Source organism: Nasonia vitripennis (genome assembly GCF_009193385.2).
Source record: "Nasonia vitripennis strain AsymCx chromosome 3 unlocalized genomic scaffold, Nvit_psr_1.1 chr3_random0007, whole genome shotgun sequence".
In the NCBI taxonomy this organism is placed as follows: Eukaryota; Metazoa; Arthropoda; class Insecta; order Hymenoptera; family Pteromalidae; genus Nasonia; species Nasonia vitripennis.
This window is the reverse complement of record NW_022279626.1, coordinates 2,018,056-2,035,899: the sequence shown is the minus strand read 5'-3', so window position 1 is coordinate 2,035,899 and position 17,844 is coordinate 2,018,056. Positions and strand designations below refer to the sequence as shown.

Below are 17,844 nucleotides of genomic sequence, written 5' to 3'. Positions count from 1 at the left end.
GGTTTGTTCCTTAGCGGATTTCCAAACTTCCTTTTGAGTATTGTCACCACGCCGGTTTTCTTCGTATATATTCTTTCGTTCTGTTGCTAGGAGGTCAATAGGCGGCATACATGAAATAACGCACACTGCATCTTCTGATACTGTTCGATAGGCAGAAGCGACCCGCAATGCACTTCTCCTATAAACTGTTGACAGCTTTCGTGCATAGGACTTCAGCGTGTGTGTATATTAAGTAACCCAGGTTTATGGAGCCCTTTTTCATATAAACTCATGTTTATGGATCCCGGGTCCATTAAAAAAGTAACAACCCTAGCTTATGGAGCGCGGGCTCCATAAACATGTTTTTTTTTTATTTTAGATACAAATATCAAATCTTTAAGATTTGTAAAAGTTTGGGATCAAAATTTGTAAAAAATTTAAAAATATTAAAAATTGTTTAATTTATAATTTGAAAAAAATTGAAATTTTTAAATTAAAATTTTGTTTTTTCAAATTCTTTAAATTTCTAACAAAAATTGAATTTTCACATTTTGTTTAAATTTTTTAGAATTTTCAAAATTCTTCACAATTTTTTTAAATATTTACATTTATAAAATTCTTAGAGCTTTTTAATAGTAACAACCCCAGTTTATGGAGCCTGGGCTTATCGATTTTAATTGGTTTTTTGTAGCAGATCTAGAAGAAAATTATCTAAACTTATAATGTGTTAATATATTCTATAATACTTTATAATAAAATCTGAAATATATTTGTTGGAGTTACGTGAAGTGGTAGTATTTATTTATTAGACTTTATTCAAATAAATATACGAGATTATACAGAGTTTTAAACAGCACTAGAGGTAAATGAAGTAAATACAATATATGTAACACTAATTTAAAATGTTCGTTGTACACTGAATCTAATATAAAGAGAGAACAAGGTAAAACTGTAGAGTAGACATAGTTGCGGGGGCTGATGTGTACGCTGGTCGGCGGTCCGTTCGGAAGTGAGGCCCTCTGGGCGCGTCTCTGCTGGGGAGCGTCGGTGGCCGCTCGGGTGCAATAAAACCCAAGCCAGGTAGCTACCCTCTCTGCTCGTCTCGATCAGCTGAGGGCTGTGTGTGCGTATCGTTGGTAGAAAGTATATTTCTCAACAATATTAATAACGATAAACAATGTAAACTTTTAGTACGTAAGGTATATGTTAAGAGTGGCAACCTAACCTTGCACATTCATGCATATAATAACATATGCATGACATACTCTGCACTCGCACTGGCATACTATTCCGACATGTTTTTTTTTAATGCAGGTGTGGATTTTAGAAACACCAATTAAACTTGTGTTTTCAAGATTACCAATGATGAAATCTGGATTTGATTATTCTTTAAAGATATTCTCAACTCAGTTTGCGAGTCAGTCACTGGCAGTATCTATCACTATAGTGGCATATATGCAGTGAACTAATGCATCATGTAAAATTTTTGACGTGGATACTTGTTTCATTATGTAAAAATAGACAAGTGTGACAGTTTTTACTTATGTCTTTGATATAGTTGTTCAACGATGAACTCTACAGCTTTGTCGGCCAAATTTGCAGATAGGTGTTACTTTGAGAATGTAAACTACAATACTTGAAATATAGACAACTTGATATATTGTTTCAACATGTTGAAAGAAATTACCATGCATAATTTCAGCTCTCTAGGTATGATATTTTTTAATTGAGAGCAAAACCTAATTCTCAATGATTATACCATTACCTGTTTTACGATTCTCTTTTTTCTCTTTTTTAAAAACCTAGAGGACTGAAATCTTACATTTTAATTTGTATCTGTATGTTGAAACAATATATTCAGTTTAATTCATTCTAGCTGATATGAATTTAATTTTCATCTATAGACCTATCTGTATATTTTGATGCCAAAGCCCCCTATGGCTTTTCAAGATCAAGGCTATTTTGAGATCAAATGCCGAACCAAGACGGCAAAATAATAACTGACATGGCAGTCTGTTTTTGAATAATTTAACAAGTCTCAAGCGAAAGAACAGACATTGAACTTTAATATCATCGATTTAGCATGATAATGACAGATTTGGATGTTGACAGTAACTGGCTTGCAGTATCTGTGCTATTCTCTTTTCAGACCTCATCAGTGGTAATATTTGGGCACATACAAGATGACACTTTTTTATAATTTACACTTAATCAACAATAATTTAGTCAGTGTATATTATATCATTTTTAACATGACTGAGAACGTGAGAACTGTGTGTGCTGTATCTGCTATTCTGCTGTATATAGCATAGCAGACAACATATACAATCTATATACTATACGTGGTATATACTTTTGTATGTATGTGTGTGTACGGTTAGGTGCTGCTTGCGTTGCTATATAAATATAATTAATATATAAGCAGACAGTCTGAACGACGTACCAATACTATAAACACGGAGTATACTAGGTTAGGTTGTTACTTTTTGCCTTTTTAACACGTACATTTATTTGAAAAATAGTCCTTGTAAGGCCTTCAAATTTAGCCATTAAAATTTAGAATATTTAACTTTATTAGAAAAAACTCAAATCTGTAAAATATAAAATCTATAAAAAACGCGTTAACAAAATGTAAAAACCGCTGCTAACTAAATTAGCAGTATGCTTTCTCAAAGATTATGAAATGTAGATAATCGTTAATTATAAAAAATCAACATAACAAGTCAGTCATTTGACTCCAAAATTTAATCAGGTCTAAGTTGAGACATAGTCAAATAGCATGCAAAATCTTAGCTTATTATATCAATCCGTTTCAGAGTTATAATGAGGACAAAATTTAGTATACGGATACGTAGATACATACATACATATGTACATACATACATTTTTTTAAAACGTATTTTTCGGACTCAGGAAACTCAAAAATATCAAAATTTATCAAAATCTTTGATTCGATAATTTGCACTGTTACAAAGCTTTCTCTTGGAGAACACACACACACACATACACACACATCTGTCCGTACGGATACAATACAAAAACACTACTTTTCGACTTGAATCAAAACACACTTTCTTAATGTGTTTAAACAAACTCTAAAAGTTACTATTACCTACATGGCTTCCTTAAGTAGGAAGCAGAATAAATAAACATGCATTACCCGAATGTGGTCTCTTACTTATCTCGACTTAAATAAAAAAAATTACCCCTATCACAGACGCGCACGTCTGCAACGCAAGCTGCGAGACGAGCCAGCGATAAGAGTCCGCACAGCCGTACTACGATGCATAGCATGCGCTTGTATCGTAGACGTTAGCTCAATGGTTAGAGCTCCTGCTTGTTAATCTCGGGATCCGCGGTTGAAACCCGCGTTTACTCTTTTTCGCTTTTCGACTCGTCTGCACTTCGTCCGTTACACCCCTAAAATGTTTATAAAATATTTTGAAATATTTCTGAGAAAATGTATTATAATCTCATAATTTTACATTTCTAAAAATTATTTTAGGAATATTGTAAAATAATGCTGAGAAATATGACGTGGAAAGATTATAAAAATGTATCAAAATATTTTATCAATATATATATTGCTTCTGCCAAATTGCAGACAGCGCCACTGTGTGTTCTCTCTTAAATAGATGTGTTCTTATCTAAATAGTTCTTAATTCTGTTACTATAAGGTTAAATGAGATTTATATTTATGGAGCAAATTATATCATTCTGTGCGTTTAAAGTATAAGCTAATGTATTTTAGCAAATTAATAATTTTAAGATTTTCCGTAAAAGCCATGGAGTCATGCTAGTAAATTGTGTAAGAAGTGAAGTTGCCTTTAATTACTAATAGTGTTATTCTATAGTTATATTTATGTAGTTAATGATTCAAATCGTTTGTCCAATTTTAATATTGAAGTTTACACTCCATATTTAGTTAGCATTTTAGATTTTAGTTTGTTTTGATTTTCAATTTTAAATTATAAATTATATTGCATATATTGTTGGTGCATAATAATATTGTTTGATAATTATTATTTTTCTTTAATTATTAGTGATATATGTGCGAGTATATATAAAATTTGTTGAATTGCACAAGTGTTCCATGTATGCATATCCTGCCTTCAATAAAGTACTTCAATGGAATTATTAGATATGTGATTTATTATAAATTAAAAACAAAAATTATTGTTTAAAACTTTTTTTATAAAGTATTTACTTTGTGGAATTTATTTTATTGTTACAGGTTCTTCAATATTTATGGTGTTTGTAGCAGATGAATTTTTCTATCAGCCTCTTGACTAGTAAAGTATATTATTTTTAATTTATTACAATTATTATTTATCTTGTATATAAATGATTTTGTTGCATTTTATTGCAAAGTATAATCTCATTAATATTTCATTATAGTCAAAAATTGCATAAAAATTTGTTTACCGTTAAAATTATGATTAAAATATTGTTCTTATTTTAATTTTTATCATCATTATTATTAATTTTTCAATGCAATAATGATTGTTATTTATGATTGTTATAATTTGCTATGTATAATCTAGTTACAATTTAATTAATGTATAAAATGCATAAATTACAATTTAGTAAAAGTATCTTGTTCAATATTTGTTTCAGAAGTCGATTCCGTGATGCAGTAACCATATATCATTGAGTTAATGATTTACATTTATATAATTTATATGTATTTTTATAATTATGAGGCATAGTGTTACGTTCAGAGCAAGCAAGATTAAAGATTTATCGTTTTAGACTTTGTGTTTATATGCGGTAGTTGTATATGTATGTTATACACATCTACACATATGTTGTGTTGAGTGGACGCAAGAGTATAATAAAAAATTCACCAATTCATGATTTTAAGTAACATGCAAATATTAAATGTATATACATATATATACATGGTGATAATAGCAATATAAGTGACTTGCTGCTGTCAATAATATATTGTGATGATGCGTGTGCTTTTCAAAAAAAGGAGTGATAAGAAAGTACCAGGATTACAAGATTCACGAAGACAGAAGAAAGAGAAGGTTTAGTCAGAAAAAAGGTAAAAGGAAGTAGGGTACAAACATTCTAAAAATTTAGTCTAGGCATGGTGTAGAGTTTAAGTGAAAAAAGTTAGTTCAAGCAAGTATGAGCAAGTATGTGTAATATAAGGATATTTTGAAAATGTAATCTAGGCGTTGTGCAAAATATCGTAGATTCAGTATATATATAGTGAGTTTGAGTGAAAAAAGTTGATTCAAACAAGTATGACATGTAATATAAGGTTTTTTAAAAAATGTAGGCTAGACGCTGTGTAGAATATAAAATATTCAATATATATATAGTGAGTTTGAGTACAAAAAGAAAGTATGAAGTATAATATAAGGTCACTTGGTATAAAAATTAGTAAAAGTATGTGTATATATACATGGTGATGAGTATGATAATATACAATTGCAGTGCAAGTGTTTAATATAGTTAGAGTAAAAACAATTAATATTTTCTTAAGATTTAAGGTTACGCAGAGGGATAAAATATCAAATATAAAAAGTAACTGTAAAGTTTCGGAATGGGCCTGACCTTCTACTAGAAGTTATGTTGAAAACAAACATGATATAATGGCTAATAAGTGGTTTTACATGCAAATTTGACACTTATAACCTAGTAAATTTCATGTCTACCGATAGAAACACATGTTGGTTACAAACATTTGTTGGTGTGCAAAAGTACACTGCATCAAAATTGTATACTTTGATACAAGTGCGCAAAAGTTGATTCTACGCAAGTGTGAGGTTTGTCGCCCGAGCAAAGCGAATGAGATTGCGTTTATCCACTAACCCCATGCGCAGCGAGTTCGATAATAATTTAATTGGCAAATCGGAGGGAGGCGAGCGAATGCGAGCGATCACTCTTAAACTGAAATGCTTAAACCAACCTACCCCGCGCGCAGCGAGTTTGATAATAATTTAATCGGCATCCTATAGCGAAATACGTTGGCTTTTTGGAGGTAAATTAGTGGCATCGAGCGATATTCGCAAAATGAAAATCTCGTCGCAACGCGACTTATGTAATTGCACGTGATTTACATGAAATGTTTGTTCAATAGACCAACTTTAGCTACGTCTACTGCCGTACAATATCAAGAATTACGCAAAAAGTCTGCGTGAAGCTAGAAGGACGTCCGCTTTTGCGGTTGGTGCAACTATTTGGTCATCTACATTGTACGCGTATATGCGCGCGCGGTTATTTGCCGGCGCTGTTTGGTCTGCATATTTTCGAAGTCCCCGTCCCCCTTCTCGCGGCCCGCGTCGCTGTCAGTCGCGCATAGATGACTTGATGCATCTACTGTCTCTCGTCTCTAGTGTCTTGCAAGATCTGTGAGTTGCGCATTGTCTTTTTACCCCTTTTTTTGTCGATTTGTGCGTTTAAAAGCAGTGTTTTTTACTTTTTTTATTGAACTTCTTCGAGTTTCGCATATCACTGTCGCGTGTGATCTTTGTGTTGTATTAGTGTGCAATTTGATCTTTTGCTCGTGCGAAATGGATGACAAAGGTAGTGAAAGTGCAGATGACCAAGTTCACGGTGATGGATTGGGACTTTTTCTCAATGGACGTGTGTATACACAAGCACAGTGAAAACAAGAAGAATGGTACAGTGTACCACATGCCTTTCAACTGATAAACGTTACATACTAACTTTTTTTCTTAAATAGTGTCAAAGAAAATTCACTGTGTTACGTGTTTGCGAGACAAGTGTGATTCTCGGCGGATCTTAGTGCGTTAATCATCCGAGTCGAGAATTCTTGTCGTGTACAATAGTATCTTGTACTCAATTTTTTTTACCATGAAGTGCGAATACTTAGACTTATCATTCTTGTACTTGTACTTCACAAACGCTTTACTTTTGATGATTATATCATTGCATGTTTCGTGTCTCATATGCAGGCACGAAAAATATCGAAATCCGTGCGCAGTGTAAAAGGATTATGATTGAAAAAAGTACGCGAAGTAATTACTTTTGTCGGACAAGCGTATTTAAGGTGATTGAAATATAAGTGTGTAATAAGATTCGCTCACACGCGCGTATATCGGCGGCTAACTATAAGAAGGCTTCATCCCGACGAGGGCCAAGAAAAGCTCGAAGCTCCTGCTTCGAGGACGCATTGTCTTGGCGGCTTGTTCGAGAACGCTGCATCTTTGAGTAAGTTTGATTGATAAAACTTTTTTGCGTATTTTTATTGCATACATGCGATTAATTTACTGCAATTTTATTATAAGTCGTGTACACGTTCTCAAAGTGCAATATCGTACTCTTATCGTCTTTACTATATGCTTGATTAACAAAATGAAGTCGAGTAAAAATCACATACTTCGCATATTGAAGAATCCGACATTTCGCGCATTGTGGATGTCAAGGACAAATGAAATTTCACCTTTTCAATGTGAAAACATCGGTTGCATGGACCTTCAAAGTGATCACAATTATTAATATTTAGATAATAACATTAAATATTCAACTCTTACAAATTATACGTATAATTGTAGGTATTATAAGTGTCTTAATTACGAAAAACACAAGTGTCCGGGTAGGGCAATAATGCACGTCGAAGAACGACCTTTTGAGTCCAAAGGCCACAATGATGAGGTCTGTGAACGACGTCCTAATTACGCAACTCGAAGAAAATTTCACCAAGACCTTTTGAGAGCTTGCAGCACAGCGGGTAATCGGAGTAGATCTCTTACCTACGCAGACTTGTCAAAAGTGTAAGTGTATTATGGTTACGCATATTATTGTAAATATATATTTCCTTCTTTTTTTTAAATATTGTAACGGGGCGCGTTTTCGGGGGAGGGGAACATAGTAAGACTTAACCGGATCTCAATCCTTTGATGCAGCAGAGATCTCTTGCGGCGTATGTGCTCTAGCTGCTTTGTAATGCAGCTATCACTTTTTACTTGGTGCCGCAGCATCAAGTCGCAAAACTGTAGCCGCGGCTACAGCTGATACTTACTTGTAGTTGCCGTTCTCAGTAGGCGCGCACTACAGACAGCACACTCACATACATGCTGTGCTCGGTCCTCTCTCGTTCGGTCGCTGGTTGATAGGCCGCGCGGGTAATCCTTCTCTCTTGTGACAGGAATTAGCCTAGACGTCTTCTTCTCGCAATTATACACACTTTCAATCCTACGCACGCTAGGGTCACTCTCACTTGCGAGAGCTGATGCATTTGCACCGGAAGCTATCTGTCTGTCTGAGAGACCGCGACTAATACGATAGACCCCGAATCTTACCTCGCGCTTTCGATTTCGCATTTCGTTACATTATACTACATACATGCAATGTAAATACCGATAATATAGTTATTTTTGTATGTTCGTAAATGATTCTGTGTTATAAATTGTACGTATTTCTTTTATACAGAAACGTAGAAGGGGCGTAAGTTACACCGCTGAAGTCGCAGATGAGATCTGCAGCAAGGCATAAAAGTCATGCTATAAAGAGGCTTAAAACCGTTCCTAAAGTAAATGGGGTAAAAACCATACAAAATTTAGGAGATGCACTAACTAACAACGAATCTTCACTAGCATATATGTATGGCGAAGTGAACTATCACCTTGAAACAAAAATATTTCATGCTGATGAAAAATGGCATATCTTGTCATGTGACTTGGCATGTGATGTCGAAATGCAGGAAATGGTCCGCTAGATGTTAAAAATCCTTTCTTCGATTTTAAGTTGACTATCTTGTTTAAAACGCAAATTTTTACGTGCTTTCAGAATCCGGAGTCGAAAATATGGGTACTCTATGAAAAAAAATCAATTTGACCTTGAAATGACCTTTAAGAGAAGGTCAAATTTGAGGTCACCGTTACGCACCCCCTCGATATCGTACAACTTATATATACGATTTTTTCGATTCTAGCGTTGCCAGAGTAATTACGCAGGTGGATCTACATGAACTGGCTGCATGACTTCGAGATGACCTTCGCTACCCAAAACAAAAATATCACTCTGAACGTAAAATTTCCCGCTCTTTCCATTCCCGCAATAAAAAGATAGGGTTTCTATTTAAAAAATCAAAGTTGACCTTGATATGACCTTGAAAATCAAGCTCAAGGTCAAATCCAAGGTCACCATCATTTTTTTTATTAGGACTGTCCCTAACGAGTTATCACCGGTGCCGGTTTAAATTGGGTTACCCTGTATAAGCATTTTAAAACAAAAATCATTTTTGCTTGTTTAATATGCAACTCTTTTTTATACATAGGTTATTCAAATAGCATTCGCTTTAATGAGCAACAGGACAACGGATACGTACAGAGCACTGTTCCAAAAATTGAAAAATGCATTCCCGCTGTTGGCACCAAATAAAATCATGTCTGATTATGAGGATGCTATGAGAATTGGTTTTAGGTGCGAGTTCCCAGAAGCACAAATCCTTGGCTGCTGGTTCCATTTCTCACAGGTAACTATAATTTTATATTGTTATATGTCTACAAAGAATCGATATATTTATCGACTTTATTCTTATAAATTATAAGCAAGAAATTAATAAGTAAATTTTATTTATTCACAGGCTATGTACAAAAATGCACTAAAGCATAAGGTAGCTTTATCAAAAAAGCAAAAACAGAAAAACCCTGGGAAGCATAAGATAATCAAAACATTAATCGCCTTAGCTTTACTGCCTAGTAAGTGCATACTTGAAGGGTACAAAATTGTACAACCAGAATGCCAACAAAAATTTGCAACCGATCCTAGCATCCTGACCTTCTTGAAATATTTTGAAAATCAATGGTTAACTGCTACTAAAGAAATTTCAGTCTATAAACAAACATACAGAACAAATAATGTGGTTGAAGTATACCATCGAAACATACAAAGGTCCATTAATAAAAAGCCGAACCTCTTGAACTTTTTAAGTATGTATAATTTCGTACATTATATAAATTTGCTAAACACATGTTCTTTTGCTTTCTGTCGAACCAAAACATTTGTAATCAATTTAAAAATTACGTATAAAACCGGCAATTTTATATAAACAAAGGTTCATGAACACATTTTTTTATTAGTTATTAATTATTTCACATAGAATCTGTAATGATTTATATTTTGATTTGCAGACGGATTGTTAGATATTCAAAGAATGGCAAGACTCTTTGCGCAGGCTCAAAATTTTTATCTGGAAGATCTGAAAACGACACGGAAGAAATCGGGCTTGAAAAATGAAAGTATTCAAGATGGATGGGATCACTTAGATGGTATTAAAGAGTCCTGGACAATCAGCCATTTTTTAGACCATCTGTCTTATTTCGATGAGTAATCATCAGGTAAATAAATGCAAATTGCAGTATGTAGTCGTGCAGCACATAATATGCGTGCACGATTTCAAAACTAGTAAAAAAAATAACAATTACTATGTTTAATTTTCCAATGATTATCACAGCCCCACAATACAAAAAAAAAGTCCCAAAAACTTGACCACGGTACTTATATGTTTTTGGGATCGCTGAATCCGAATCCAGGTCATTTTAACCCCATCTTAAGTCAAGGTCAAATAGGGGTCAAATTATCAAAATACATTAAGAAAAGACTAAACCATGGTATCTTGGGGTTTTTGGGGTCGCTGAATGCGAATCCGGGGTCAGATTAAACAATCAGATCTTTCTCAAGGTCAATTGAAGGTCAAATTATCGAAATACATGAAAAATACACTAAAACCATGGTATCTTGGGATTTTTTCGGGCGCTGAATCCGAATCCGGGCTTATTACAACCCTATCAGGTCATGGTCAAGGTCAGTTGAAGGTTAAATCATAAAGATTCATAAAAAGTTAAATCAAACCATGACATTTAGGAGTTTTTGGGGTCGCTGAATCCGAATCCAGGGTCAGTATAGTCCCATAAGGTTATATTTATGGTCAGTTCAAGGTTAGTTCAAGGTCATGGACGTAAAGAGAGTGAAAAAAATAGTTATAAATTGAAACAATGCGAAAGGTAATGTAAACCATAAAGCAAAGAACAATATATATGCAAGTACAATCGTATCCTTTAAAACTATATCATAGTTTGCTGCTCCTTCATTTACTTTAAATTTGTTAGAAGTATATGCAATTCAATAAAATACCCGTAAAATTTTACGAACTATTTTATTGGCAAATGATCTACGAAGTGGAGTACGCTTCCGCTTCTCCAATGTTGATGGTAGATCTCTTTTTAACGACCAACAGTAATCTGCTAACATATTTACGTCCCATCTTCCTTGGTACCTGCGCTCCATTTCCTTGATATCTTGGTGAAATCTCTCTCCCTGCTCTTCGCTGTAATCACCTAGGTTTTCTGGACGTATATATATAGACACACACACACACACACACACACACACACATACACACATCCTTTGTACGGCTTCCTACAGATATTAATATTGAAATTTGTATTATTTAATAATGATTTGTATATACAATTTTGAATTATTCATATTTATTAATGTATTCGATAGCATTTGATATTAAGAAATCCTCTCTTTAAAAAATGATGGCCTTTGTTGTGAAGCATTTAATACGTGATTCTGATTGGTTGCTGGTTGGTTGCCTGCAACGAGATCAGAACTGCGCTTTAAATTCATAACCCTCAAAACAGTCATAACTCATAACCCTGGTAGAAATGTTTGAGGTGTTTAAAATGTAATGTGGAAACCTTGATAACAAATAAAATATATGTAATATAACTAGCAAGAAATGTAAAAATTAATCATTACCAAGAGTGTGTAGTATTACAACAAGTGTATTGAAAAGTGGCACCCTAACCCTATTTGAAGTAGTAATAAAGTGTGTGAATATTATTTAGTTTTTTTTTTTAATTTCAGTGAGAAGTTCAATTAAAAGAATAAAGAGTTTGAAGATATACTGTGTCTCTGTGCCCAAAGTCGCCCTTGGTGAGGTTTGAGAGGTGAATTTAAAGAAAAGTTCAGTATTCGAGTCAGTAAGTTTACCCCGTCAAAACGATCAACGTTGATTCAATGCAGATTTCAATATTGATTTCAGTCTGAAATCAGTGTTGATTCAATATTGTATCCACGTTGAAACAAAGTTGAATCAACATTGAATTTGTCCGAAAACGCAACGTGGATTCAGCGTTGATTTGTGTGGAAACCTACAGGTCGCAAATAGTCTCGAAGCTGGGTACCTTCCCGAGACCAAAGAGAGGTTCAGTTGAGGGTCGAACCCAGTATTATTATAAAAATCATGATAGAGTAGGTTAATTTTCGGTTATTCTCTATAGGATTCCGTTTATGTTACATTATGAGATATAAATGTAAGTGTCGAAATGGCTAAGTGGTCAAGTCATTCGTCTACTATTCAAAGGGTCTCGGGTTCGAGCCCAGGTTTTAGCGATATTTTTTTTTACAATTATTTATTTTAACTCTGATTGAACCCTGAAATCCAGCACTGAATTCAGTCTGAAATCAACGCTGAATCCACGTTGCGTTTTCGGACAAATTCAATGTTGATTCAACGTGGATACAATATTGAATCAACGCTGATTTCAGACTGAAATCAATATTGAAATCAGCATTGAATCAACGTTGTTCGTTTTGACGGGGTAAGTCTATCGTTATATAATGCTCTTTGAATTGTAAAAAGGCTACTAGACAACTAAAATATGACACTGCCACTTCCTATGTTACCTAGAAATATGTAACCTAGATGATTCTGATTTAACTGTTTTTGTTCATATTTTCACATCCAGGCTCATGCGAATTTTTTAATTGAGCAGGTCAAATTTTACTTATAGCCAGTTACGCAGAAACTACTAGCTCTAGCACATTGTATTTCTGGTTTCTAGCATATTTTTACATGGAAAAAGTGATAAATATTTTGGCTTTTTTGTCAAGGTATTAGGTAATTAGAATTTTGACTTTTAATAGTTGTGAGAGATTTTGAGACCGATACCTGTTTTTCCATTTTTGCATTTATTCTCATTCAAAAACTAACAGGTCTAGAGAGCTCATATTTTGCATATAGATTTCTTTTGTGATTGTGAAAAGATATTTAAAGTTGAATCGACCTTAACTGAAAAACTTCTGATTTCGACTGCGACACTGATGTGAATGCAAACTCATGCTATATCACTAAATAATTATCATGGGTGTTGTAGTCGAACACAAAAGTATTTCAGTTAACATTGATTCAACTTTAAATATCTTTCCACAATCAATGTTAACTGAAATACTTTTGTGTTCGACTACAACACCCATGATAATTATTTAGTGATATAGTATGAGTTTGCATTCACATCAGTGTCGCAGTCGAAATCAGAAGTTTTTCAGTTAAGGTCGATTCAACTTTAAATATCTTTTCACAATCACAAAAGAAATCTATATGCAAAATATGAGCTTTGTAGACCTGTTAGTTTTCGAATGAGAAATAATGCAAAAATGGAGAAAAAGGTATTGGTCTCAAAATCTCTCACAACTGTTAAAAGTCAAAATTCTAATTAATGTCTTGAGAAAAAAGCTAAAATACTTATCACTTTCTTCATGTAAAAATACACTGGAAACCAGAAATACACAATGTGCTGGAGATGGTAGTTTCTGTGTAACTGTCTACAAGCAAAATTTGATGCGCTAAATTAAAAAATTCATATGGGCCTCGATGTGAAAATATGAATGAAAATAGTTAAATCATAATCATGTAGGTTACATGTTTTCTAGGTAGCATAGTAAGTATCTGTGTAAAATTTCAGTTGTATAGATTTTTTATAATGCAAATAAATGGCATTGTAATGATAGACAAACCCACTGACTCTTATACTGAACTTTTCTTCAAATTCACTATTCAAATCAATGATGACAACATTGAGCATTATTAATATATATTTTTTAAAAAATAGTTTTGAGGGATTTAGTAACATGTTACATGCTTATAAAATATTAGCAGACGTTAAGTGTGCCGCCCAACACTTATGGTAGATTTTCTACCAGTGTTATTAGATAGAGATAGAATCAAGAGCGCGCCTTTATTCCTAGTTAATTTAAATTTTAATATGTGGTTTGGCTGAAGCTTACTATCAATCAGATGGCTGGGTATTCTGGTTCGGTCTATCCTACCTCTCTCTCCTGTATGTTCGATTGCAGAAAATTCAGCACACTTAGTTAGTTATATTTCATTCTAAAAGCAGACTTTTTCGCTTATTTCATCTTAATTTTTACTGGAAACCCCCGTACAGAGTCAAAGCTAATCTTTTGGGCTGTAAGGTAGAACTCCTTGATCAAGATGATAGATAATGGTCTCGAGACTTTATCTTTCTATTTTTTATCACCTGGTATTCGTAAACAAAGTGTAAAGATCACAGCATACATTCTCTGCTATTGATTCTCTTGATACACATTCTGTGACATTTCTCAACACATTGTTCATTGCAGTTGTTCCATGTTAGCAATTAGGGACACCTGTGATTGTTGTCATCTTGGACATAGTAATCTTGGTTTTTGATTCAACTCTTTATGTTCTCGCGCAAATACGTAATTGAGTCTTAATGCAATTACTAAACGATTATCACATATTATTGCTTTTGAAATGTATTAATATATACTTCTAAATTATACAAAGAGTATGTCTCTGTGGCTGATATAGCATACGCAAAATAAAATCTAGTAGTGATTTTTCAGATGATTTTTCAGATAATTTGTTACATATGCTTTGTTATATATGCTTAAATGTCTGATAAGAATTTAATCAAGGAGTGGATTAAAATGAATTGTTGACTATATATATGCCATAATTTAACATAGGAATTATTTAAATGAAATTTGTTGTTATTTGAAGTTATTTGTTAAAAGCACAATAAATAAGCATGATTGATGCCTTTAGTTTGTGACATATAGCATAAGAAGGAAAGTTTTTCTCTAGATATTAAGTATATTTTAATATTTTGTACTTTATTATGTAATGCCAGTGCTTGCGAACAGGTAATACATTGACCTCTGCAAGGTACTGAGTGTCTCTATCAATTAGTTATACTCTGTACTATATCTGGAAAAAATAAATAAATAAATGCTATAAAACTTTTCACATACTCTACACTGCAGTATCTTACTTTAGATTTTTAAACAAACGTGCAAATATGTAAGGACCAAGATTGTGTTTACTATTTTTTATTTTTAAATTATACAAAGAAAATTTTATGGATATATAAATAACCCAATTAACTCAACTACTGATCTGGGACAGGATTGAGACTTTTTCTATGGCTAGGTTTGTTGAACAAAGAAAAACAATTTATTAAAATTAGCTTAGTTACTTAAACCATTTGATAGAGATAAAATCGCTTTAGCATATTTTAAACTATATTATTTTAGAAAAAAGCTTTTTGGTTAAATAATCATACCTATGGAGCATGCAAATGTCAGATACACATTCTGATTTGTAGTGCACGCAAAATAAAAAAATACCCCTGGTAGAAAATTAACGAGTGAAAACCGTTAAAAAGTTAAGTTTAGTTGACCATTATTATCAAATTTGAATGTAAAAGAATAAAGCAAAATGTTGCTAATATTTTAGTGATGCGTGTTATACCAACACAGTATTATTTTTAAGTTAAAAATTGTTTTTTCCTTTTTTTCTTGCATTAAAACGTTTGCATGTTTTATTACAAATATTTGGATTTTTCACGATTGCAAGATATTTTTCTATAATTTCTGGATTGTAACAGTCATTTGACAAATTTCAAGCAAATGTTCTATTTTATCTTGAGTTAATGTGTATATCTCTGCATTTATAATGTTTAAACTCTTATTTATTTAAATTGTTAACCACAACTTAGCTAAGTGGCTCAAAACTTAGCTTATTAACCGTTAACGTTTGTACCAGGGACATTCAACTTCAATTTTTTAAAGATCTTTATATTAATAATTATCATAAATAGACCTAATGCTTTTTGCTTTTATTGAATGCGGGACATTTTTGACTCAAGAATGAATTGATGGGTTTAATAAGCATGGTATAGAAATAAAATTCTCAATTTTTGATTTCTATGCCAACATCTTTTGGATGCAAGTGGCATCTTTTTCAAGGCTAAAAGTTTTACTGTCAATTTATAGAAATAATTTGTTAACGTGTGTCAAAACGTATTTATAAATTACAGTACTTATCAAATTAAAATATTTTAAATATTACTAATAAAAGACTGAATTTCTTAGCAATTCTCACCTTGTAAGAATATGCAAGTAGTTTTTGAGTCTGCAACATGAGTACACGGATTTATCTGTATCTGTGGATAATAAGCAAATACACACGATTAGCATCTTTCGAGGAAATAGATCATTGATCTGCCGGCGTGCAGAAAAAGGACTTACTCAGCTGTGACATTAACATTAAGACATCTTTATGGAATGGGCGACAATAGGTGCAGTGTTTTGCCTTGTTTCTATCCCAAAGCCTCTTGAGATCAGACTGATTGCCAAATTCGTGAGAGCTGTGAACTTGCAGCAATGTATGGGAGATATTAAAAGTGACAGCTATTGTGATTTGTATATATTATTTCATATGTATCAATAATTTCTTTCTATAAATTGACAATAAATCTTTTAGCCTTGGAAAGGGTGTATCCGAAACATATTGGCATCAAAATAAAAAATTATTAAGATTATTTCTATACCTTGCTTGTTATACAAATCGAATTTGTATAGGTATGCAATATATCTGTAATGTAGGCAAACATTAGAGAATGAATAAGAAATCTAAAGTATACCATCATTTTGACAGGTGTAGAACTTCTTTTAATTAATAAAATACATCACTTACCCACTGTTTTCAACAGCTTTTTGTGCATATTCAACTTGAAAAACACGACCATCAGGTGAAAACTGTGATGCTGACAAATCGTACTACAAATTAAATCACAGTAAATAATTAATAAAAAAAATATATTATAAAAATCTTCTTATACTATAAAAAATATATACAAAAATTATCATTACCCCTGTTCCAATAGAACTCATTTTTTATTTTATTAATATAAAAAATAATGCCAGTAAATAGTTTTGATTGCAGAACTCAAATTTTTTTTATCTATTTTTTATATAAAGTCTTTAGTAATAAAAAAAATTGTATTATTTTTTTTTTATTTTTAAGCGATATAAGCATTCAAAAGATTAAGCTAATAAGTTAGAAATATAGAATTCTTTTTTATTATCCTCACGTCCCAACTATATAGAAAAATTAAAAATATATCCTCCTTCAATGAGTTATTGGTTACAATAAGCTATCTACTCAGGAATGTGTATATGATGAATAATATATTTTTTTAGAAAATCATGACTGTCACTCTTAACCCTCTTATTTAAGACCTCTGCACGCTAAAAAAATTAATTTTTAGGAATAATAAATAAAGACGAATAAAGGCCTAAACACCTCGAATATATATAAACCAAGAAACAGAGAGGAACATTAAACAGCTCGCATTGTACCAATTCGCTATGTTAAGCGACTGGAATGCCTCTTTAGCGGGGAAAGCTAGAAACTTTGAAACGTGCCCAAGCGTCAGTGCTAGGGTCACGATTATTTAGAGTGTCGCTCAAATGCCAACTTCAGGGGGCATCGGGGTAAGAGCAATCCGCTGCGTCCCCTGAAGTCAGCCATCGGGCGACCCTGCAACAATTCGAAAATGTTCGAATGACCGGTGGCTGTGCCGATGAATAAGAAAATGTCAATCTAAAATTAAAAAACAAGAATCCTATGCACTAAATCTAGTTACCCAAGACTTAAATATAAAACGTGAATACTAATATATGATATAAGCTTAAATCTACCTACCCCATGCACGGCGAGATGCAAATGAAAAAATAAAAGTACTAAACCAAAATCTCCTAAAA

At 32.8% G+C, this 17,844-nt stretch overlaps 1 protein-coding gene across 5 annotated transcripts in view; it reads right to left on the bottom strand.

The window, feature by feature from the left end:
- Positions 1 to 17,391, bottom strand: part of LOC100678364 (proteasome subunit alpha type-3) — an 86,364-nt gene extending 68,973 nt beyond the window's left edge. For 2 of the 5 annotated variants that reach the window (XM_031925985.2, XM_031925987.2), the window contains exons 1-5: positions 16,951 to 17,352; positions 16,775 to 16,857; positions 16,629 to 16,672; positions 16,327 to 16,452; positions 16,181 to 16,241 (exon numbers count right to left, since the gene is read on the bottom strand). In XM_031925985.2, the coding sequence (XP_031781845.1) occupies positions 16,181 to 16,241; positions 16,327 to 16,452; positions 16,629 to 16,672; positions 16,775 to 16,857; positions 16,951 to 16,971 (335 nt within the window). In that variant the 5' untranslated portion in view covers positions 16,972 to 17,352. Of the gene's footprint in view, positions 1 to 9,286; positions 9,438 to 16,180; positions 16,242 to 16,326; positions 16,536 to 16,628; positions 16,673 to 16,774; positions 16,858 to 16,950 lie in introns of those variants that run through there. The other 3 variants (XM_032601827.1, XM_032601828.1, XM_031925986.2) reach the window with 3 other exon arrangements.
- Between the last annotated feature and the right edge of the window lie 453 nt (positions 17,392 to 17,844).